The 8429-nt window shown below is 42.1% G+C and overlaps 1 protein-coding gene across 1 annotated transcript in view; it reads left to right on the top strand.

Annotated features, from left to right (window-relative positions):
* Nucleotides 1-6398, top strand: part of ino80 (INO80 complex ATPase subunit) — a 52244-nt gene extending 45846 nt beyond the window's left edge. Inside the window, exons 29-35 of the mRNA XM_037685788.1 lie at nt 751-909; nt 1114-1216; nt 1297-1385; nt 1525-1680; nt 2077-2248; nt 3976-4191; nt 6168-6398. Of these exons, the coding sequence (XP_037541716.1) occupies nt 751-909; nt 1114-1216; nt 1297-1385; nt 1525-1680; nt 2077-2248; nt 3976-4191; nt 6168-6376 (1104 nt within the window). The 3' untranslated portion in view covers nt 6377-6398. The remainder of the gene's footprint in view (nt 1-750; nt 910-1113; nt 1217-1296; nt 1386-1524; nt 1681-2076; nt 2249-3975; nt 4192-6167) is intronic.
* Nucleotides 6399-8429: the final 2031 nt, after the last annotated feature.

The following is an 8429-nucleotide window of genomic DNA, read 5'->3' as shown; positions in this document are numbered from 1 at the left end:
GATAGATGGATAGGTGGATGGATGGATAGATGGGTGGATAGGTGGGTGGATAGATGGATAGATAGATGGATAAATGGGTGGATGGATAGATGGGTAGATAGATGGGTGGATAGATGGATAGGTGGATGGATGGATGGATGGATGGATAGATGGGTGGATAGATGGGTGGATAGATGGGTGGATAGGTGGATAGATAGATGGATAGATGGATGGATGTACGGACAGAGACAGATTTATACTTTTATTGATCCCAGAAAGAAATCCTTGTAGCATCATGGAATTTAAAATACACATTAAACTAATTAATAATAATGATAATAAAAAACATTATAAACTCGTTTAAAAATAAATAAATAAATGTTTGCAGCATTTTGAAGACGTCTTCAATCCATTATGGTCTTTATCCCACTCGGATTAGCCTTTAGCTCAGAATCAAACTCTTATTTCTCCAGACTGATGTCATTCAAAGAGCTGTCTACAGCAGGTAAGATATTAATTGTTGATAACCTTTCCTTAGAACCTCACTTCCAAACATCTGAACCTTCTCTTTAAGCACTAATTCACTGAGACATTGATAAATTAGCATGAACATGTAAGCAGCAAATAGGTCTAAACAGCCATGTAAAAATATTATATGCCATATTTTGTCTGCTGTACAATAAAGTTCATAAAACGTGAGGGTTTGCACAGTAATCAGGACGTTTGATCTTAAATAAACAAGAATAAATGTTCCGTCTCCCTCTCCTTCAGGTTATATTTTACGACAGCGACTGGAACCCCACGGTGGACCAGCAGGCCATGGACAGGGCTCACAGGCTGGGTCAGACCAAACAGGTCACCGTGTATCGCCTGATCTGTCAGGGCACGATCGAGGAGAGGATCCTGCAGCGCGCCAAGGAGAAGAGCGAGGTCTGAAAATGGACTTTTAATCCTACAAAACAAAAGACTAAATAAAATAAAAAAACCTGATTTAATTCAGAAGTTATGGCAGCGGTTTAAGGGAGATCCAGTTATTTGTTTGTTTATTTGTATAGTTAATGTCATGCAATCGTATGAGCTATCAGCATGTATTAATCAGAGTGTATTAAAGCTTTAATGTTCACATGTAACCAGATACAAAGGGTGGTCATCTCAGGAGGCAGCTTTAAACCCGACACCCTCAAACCTAAAGAGGTGGTCAGCCTGCTTCTGGACGACGACGAGCTGGAGAAGAAACGTGAGTTCTCAGTTTAGTTTTACAAATCGTTCAAAGCTCCTCCAGCTGCAAGGACGGAAGCATGGTGTCTTTTCCTGCAGTGCGTCAGAGACAGGAGGAGAAGAGGCAGCAGGAGGAGAGCAGCAAGGTGAAGGAGCGCAAGAGGAAGAGGGAGAAGTACGCCGAGAAGGTACCGGAGACGTCCTCAAACACGGGAGGAAGCACCAAAATAAGATTGAATCAGGAGATGATGAGGAGTAAAAGTGTTTCCTCCGCCCCCCCCCCCCCCCCCTCCCCTCCTGCTGTGGTGTGCGCGTCTAACCCTGCAGAAGAAGAACGAGGAGTTCGAGAGCAAGCGGAAAAAGGATGCGAACCTGGTCATCCCTCACGCTCCCTCGGCCGACAACTCCAACCTGTCGGCCGATGGAGACGACTCGTTCATCAGCGTGGAGATGGACTCGGCCATGCCCAGTCCCTTCAGCGAGGTGAGGGAATTCACTGACGTGTGTGAAAAGGTCAAGATCGCCAATCAAACAAAAGATGGCGGCGATTTACTCTACGTTCGGCTGCTCAGTCGGTCTCTTGCCCTTTTTTCATAACCTTCCTATCCTACTTTGCATCTTGTTCTTTTAAAGTCGTTTGGTTTTTTTACGACTGTTTTCCTTTTATTTGCTTCATTCCAACTTCTTCCTTTCCACACCCCGTTCAATCCAAACTTCCTTGTTGCCTTTTGCTTCCTTTTTTCTTTCCTGACGTTACTTCCTTACGTCGCCCCCTTTCCTCACCGCCCGTCGCTGGACTGACCTGGTTCCTGACCCCCACCCTGTGGTGCTGACTCCCAGTCTTTGTCCGTGTCTGTGTATCCTCCTGTGTATGGGCAGATCTCCCTGAGCAGCGAGCTCCAGCCCGGCTCTCTACCCCCGGACGCCGACGCGGACGAGAGCAGCAGCGACATGCTGGTCATCGTGGACGACCCGGTTTCTTCGGCGCCTCAGTCTCGTGCCACCAACTCCCCCGCATCCATCTCAGGGTCGGTCTCTGACAACGTGAACGGTGAGAACAGGCACGGAGCAAATGCGTTCGCTTCAGAACATATAGAGTTCCTCAAAATTAGATTTATAAACCATTAAAGCTGTTATTTTTAACATTTACCTTGGGAGAAATATATATAAATAAAATGACTAATGTATAACGAATCTGTGGAGAAACTTCAAGATGAAAGTAGCATTTCTTGATCGAACCGTCCTCTTCTTTGCATCGCCAAGTTTTAAACAAAGATTTAGCTCAGTCTGCTCAGAGGACGTGAAGTTGTAGCTCGTTCTCCGTGAAACGAACCGAGTCGTAGCCATTTTTAGGTTTGCTACGGTTGATTAGTTGGTGCGGCCATTTTGAATCAGGTTTTATTCGAAAGTTGATCAGTTGTAGATGATTACTGTTAAAAATCTTCCCAATGTGTGGGGGGGCTTTTTGGTATTTTTTTTTACTGACATGGAAATCTGATGTAAATTACTTAATAATAAAAATAGCAAAATCAATTGCATCACTGTATAAAGTAAAAGAGTTTGAATGACGAAGCTTTGTATATATTGTATATTGTAATGATTGTTCCATATTTAATATATTGTACTGAAGTTTAGGAAAAAGCATGCAAAATAATTATAAATCTTGTGTTTATTTTACAAAAAAGAGCTTTAAGAATTATTAGTAGGAAGTGCTATGGTCAACCAATAAATATATTATTCATCAATTGAAATTATTACAATTTTATGATTTGGTTGAATATAGTATATAGTCGATGTATAAAGCTCATACAAAATATTACCCCCAAATATTCAGTTAAAATTTGTTAAAAAAAAGAGAGTCATTATAACCTTAAGGGAATTGAAATGTTTGTAAAACCTCCATTTAGAAGTAGAAGGAGCGCTGCGTTGTAATTCAGGGAATAGGATTGTGGATTTACCTTGATATCACCATGAAAATTTCTAAAACAATTTATGTTTAAAAAGATGATTAAGGTGAAGTTGTTGGGAAAGTATGGTGCCATGTGAAGGATGCCTAATATTTTTATTTTCACTTTGGAGATTGTTCAAGTGTAGATTGTTTTTTATTTGTAGTTATTTATTTTTTTTTAAATAAGGGGCAGATATTGTAAGAATTTTTTTCTTCTTTCTGCACCTGTTTCTTTCAATGTTTTTCTTTTTCTTTTTAATGAATTTGTTTTATTTTGTTTATTTTAAATGAATGAAAAAATGAAATACAAAATAAAATATTTTACCACTATGGATTGGACAAAGTGAGTTAAGGCCAAGTCATGCAGCATCTCGTTAGTTTGAGGTGTTCTGGGGTCCAGTGGTGAGCACGGCTAAGCAAAAGGTTAGCTTCGCTAACGCTAAACTGCTAATTGCTAAGACTGCTATCACTCAGTCTGCATCACACGTCTTCCAGTTGAAGCTGCGTTGACCAATCACGTCTTGTCATGTGTAAGCCATTCTTCAAGACACGCCCACAACAGACAGGAACTAGCTTGTAAATTTTGTTAGTGGACTTAAAGTTGGCAAAACCTAATTTAGTGGAAGCTAATCCTGCTAAGTTTCCAGAGTTAGCGAAAACACTGTTCCGTTAAACAAAGTGGAACTGTGCCCAACGCTGCTTGGGTTGCAACTCTTCAGATTGGAAGAATGTGTATTCCTGAAAACTACAATTTTTATATATATATACATATAATATAATTTATTTATTTATTTATTTTTACTTCCTCCTTTACTTCTTTGTGCCTGTAGGGGTTTCAGCCTCAGACACAATCAGTCCTGGCAGAGGCAGGTCCGGTCGGAATCGTGGACGGCCCAAAGGGTCCGGAGGCGGGGCGAAGTCTGGAGGGAAAGGACGTGGGCGGAAGTCTACGGCGGGGAGTGCGGCAGCTATGGCTGGAGCCATGGCCGGAGCAGCAGCTGCTTCAGCTGCAGCTTATGCTGCTTACGGCTACAGCGTCTCCAAAGGTTGGTGAACACTGGAAGAACAGCTGTGAAATCTGAAGGAAGAGATGAAGAGATGCATTGTTAACTTTATGCCGAGCTCTCAGCATAGCTCTATGAGACCGACATATATTACTGTATTTTTCGGCCTATAAGTCACAGTTTTTTGCATAATTTTCATGCCCTGTGACTTATACACCGAAGCGGCGTATTTATAGATTTCCCCCCATATTTATAAACCAATTTTTGGCTGAGATATGACCGTTTTCGTTCATTCTGGCTGAAAATATTGAACAGTACCATTTTCAACCACCAGATGGCACTCGAGTAATAAGGCATGCCGTTGTGTCATGTAATAGGTAAAAGTGGCTATTAATGACACAAGCGTCTTTCCATAGATTGCCACCGTCATCTGCCTGGAGCAACCGAATCAGCTTCATTTTGCTGCGCCCCCGGTGAAATGAAGCTGAATTGACCGTCAAAGTGCATTTATTAAGCAGAAGTTCAACTGAGACACACCTTTACTATGTAGTCGAGCTAACAGATAATAGTTTTAGGTGGTTATCTTGTTAAATTTCAAAGAAACGGACAGCGAGTCGCCCTCTGCGCGTTCATGGATTTTTAAAATAAAGCTAAGTTGACCGTCAAAGTGCATTTATTAAGCAGAAGTTCAACTGAGACACACCTTTACTATAATTTCAAGCAAACAAATAATTGTTTTTAAGTGTTAATCTAGTTAAATTCTTGTTAAAGTCCTCCCGTGCACACCCCCACGGCCGTTATTTGTCAGCCAATTGATTTTTGGCACAACACCGGCTCACATTTCCGTGTTGTCATCGGTGACTTATAATAAATGCGAATTATACGGCGAAGTGACATATTTATGGATTTTTCCACTTTATTAGACATATTTGGACTGATGCGACTTATAGGGCGGCGCAAAATGTACGAGGGAAAATATGGTAAATTTTGCCTGTAAAACCGTTCTCTTTGGCTGTTTGTTAGCTTTAGGCTTCGCTAGCCGACTCGCAGGAATAGCTTTCATCGACACAGCTCTGTGTGGGTTTCTACAGCTCTGGACAAACATCACACCCAGAGACTCGCATTTTTTTAGCCTCTCTTGAAAAAACCAACCTCAACTCTGTTCTCTCCATCTTCAGACCATTGTTAAAGCTATTGTTGATCTTTAAAGAGGTTTTAGAGAAAGCAGGAGTAGTTTTAAAATTACGCAGATGGACATCTTGTCCGTGCAAGTTCTCAAACCATGTGAGAGGTTCTGTTTGCTCCTGCTCCCCTCCCTCCTGAGGGTTGTTTTGTCAGAAGGTCCTGTCCACATGGAAATGTTTTTTGTTTTCATTATATCCACACAGAAACAGTGTTATAGGAAACCCTGTTGTTTTTTTTAAGTGTTCCTGAAAGGAAACAATCTTGAAATGTCATCCTTGCGCTTTTGATAAGAACCTTCTCTAATCTTAGACATTTTTTAAACAAGTGCAAAGTTGCTGTGAAACATTTTCTCAGTAATAAATCTGTTTTTTTTTTGTTGTTTAGCCTCTTTAAATGCAATCAAGAAATGATGAAAAGCACATGTTGATCAATATTCTTAAATATACAGTGTTTAAGTCTTTTTTTCTTATTGTTATAAAATTGGCACTGCTTTGTCCTAGCCTGGATGAAGACTTCTGCTCTTTCTTCCTGCTCTGTGCTCTAGAGATGATGTCACTGTTGATAAAGTACTATTAGACAGAGTGTCGTTTCAAAAGTGACCAGACTATCCCTTTAATGAGAATCAAAGGACAGTCGTTGAGTTAAAAACGTCCGTTCCACTCATGGTTTCAGTTGGTACTGCTGTTCTTTCGGCTCCTTGCAGTCGTTTTACTGACAACAGTTTGTATCTGTAGCTTTTTGAAGGTCCAAAAAGCAGCCGAGTTGTAAAATCAAGCTTTTACGAGACTTATTTTATTTTTATTGACCGTCTCTGTTTCTGACCCTCCCCTCAGCCGGCCTCTCTGCTTCCAGCCCCCTGCAGCCCTCTCTGGCCCGGGCGGGGCCCGGTCCTGCCTTCCACCCCAGCCAGAGCTCCTCTCCTCACGCCAAAGGAGGCCCGGCGACCCTGAGCCCCCACAAACAGCTGACCCACAGCCACCATCACAGCAGCCACGGCGCCGTCAGGAAGGGCAAGGGCCCCGCTGGACCTGGGGCTCGATGACATCCTGCGCCCGCATGCCTTCACACACATCTGTCTCGCACACCGACACCTGCTTTCCACTGTGACTGCCTCAGCTAAGAGAGGCAGCGTGCAGCGCCGTCGGCTCAGAAACACGTCCACAGCTTCATGGGACTTTGATTTCAGTTCACTTGGGACTAAATCAGCTTCGAGTGGTTTTTGTTTGTGCTCCGGCTGAGACGAAGCTTCGACGGCCACACGGTGACGGGTTTTGCGCACCTTTAAAAGGGCTTCACACACAGCTCCCGTCAGCACCGAGCCACGTCTTCCACGTCGTTTCCGAGTCTCATAAATGTTCAGCGGAGTATCTGATTGCTCGGAGCAAACTGGGAGTGGTTCTGCATTTCACAGAGCCTAGCGCAGGGTTGTTCAACTGGCGGTCCGCGGGCCAAATCAGGCCCACAGGTGTGCTCAGTTCGGCCCACCACTGGGTTCATTTTTAAATAAAAACTACATTTTAAACCGTAAAACTTAAACTTATTGACAATAACTGCTGGATGTCCGGCCCGCGACCCGCTGGCTTTCAGTAACTGTGGCCCCCGGAGCCGTTCAGTTGAAGAGCCTGCTCACGCACACATCGCGCAAAAACGCAATCCGCAGCTTTTCTACTAAAGCTCCTATTTTTGTAACGGATTTAACACAGCGGGGCGGTTTGAACGAAGACACTCGTGAGAGGAACCGTTGCAGAATTTTAACCCAAACGGAAAAAGAAAGTCAATTATATTTTATGTCCAGTAGGAAACGCACGGCTCAGATGGAGGGGCTGAATCAGCAGCGCTGCTAACTTTAAACGAATACTCCGACCGTTCGCTCGTCTGATGTAAGTTATTTAAGTTGTGTTGAAAACGAGGCCATTTGCGACGTGTGATCAAAGTCACGTGTAAAACTGTAAATTGTTCCGTTTTTTTATTTTAACGAGCGTTTTTCCTCGTCCGTGGGTGTTTTAGAGTAAAAACGAGCCGAGCACTACATCTGTTCTCGTAAGTTTTTTTTTGTTCATAGTGTGATTAACGGTATGGAGTTGTACAACCGTGTAAATAACGATAAACGCAACGTTTGTTCTTTCCTCGTTTGCCTGTTTATTTTTATATGTTGTGTATATTTGAGGAAATAAAAGAATGTCATTTTATGAACGAGAGGAGTTCAAGTCAAATAAAGGTGCTTATTTTGGAGCAATTTGCTGCTTTTTTTTAAAAAACTTTCAAACTTAACTCTTTTTTTTTACTTTTTTTAATACATCAAAGCAATTTGAACTAAAATATAGTCAGTTTTCTAAATACAGACCTAAACTGGTGTGGTAGTAGCTGAGACTGATCCCCAACACACATTCTGATTGCACAGATTTTTGCACGAACTTTTTAAATCAACTATTTGGAGTCAACCCTCGTCTGTTAGCAAAATATCTCATGAATCACTGAATGGGTTTTAACGAATCTTTCAGGAAGTATTCACTGAGTTCACATTTGAAGCTCGTTAACTTTTGGAGGTATGCCTGTTCAAGATGGCTGCCACAGCTAGTCCACATTAGCAGACACAAAAATGGCTTTATCTCAGGTAATTTAGCAGACATTAAGCTTTCGTTTGGTGTGGTAGTAGCTGTGAGTCATTCACAACACATACTCTGAGCGGGACATCTCGTGATCTTGCAAGAGTTCAAGGTTTGAACAAATTCACCACAACTCCTGTCACTTCTCAACACAAGACGATCTTATATAAATAAAAAGGCATCAGTATGCACAGGAGGTAAAGTCTATTTTGGAGAAACTTGACACCAAACGCTTAAAATATTTTATTTTATAACTTCATTTACCAACCGTGCAAAATGTGTCCAACTGGAAAAATGTCCTGGATCTGCAGAACACGTTTGGTCCTGATCTTATTTCACCAATTTAAAAAGACGTCTGAAGAAATTCAAGTGTAGTTCTCCAAGCAACATCTCAGTCAAGGATGATTCACTGAATGATAAGCGTGTCTTGAATCAACCTGCATCATGAAGGACACCACTCACCCAGCACACTTTTTGCCCCGCTCCCCT

Source organism: Nematolebias whitei, chromosome 12 (assembly GCF_014905685.2).
Source record: "Nematolebias whitei isolate Nwh7 chromosome 12, NemWhi1, whole genome shotgun sequence".
In the NCBI taxonomy this organism is placed as follows: Eukaryota; Metazoa; Chordata; class Actinopteri; order Cyprinodontiformes; family Rivulidae; genus Nematolebias; species Nematolebias whitei.
Note: the sequence above shows the minus strand (reverse complement) of the source record. Positions and strands in the feature narration are given on the sequence as shown.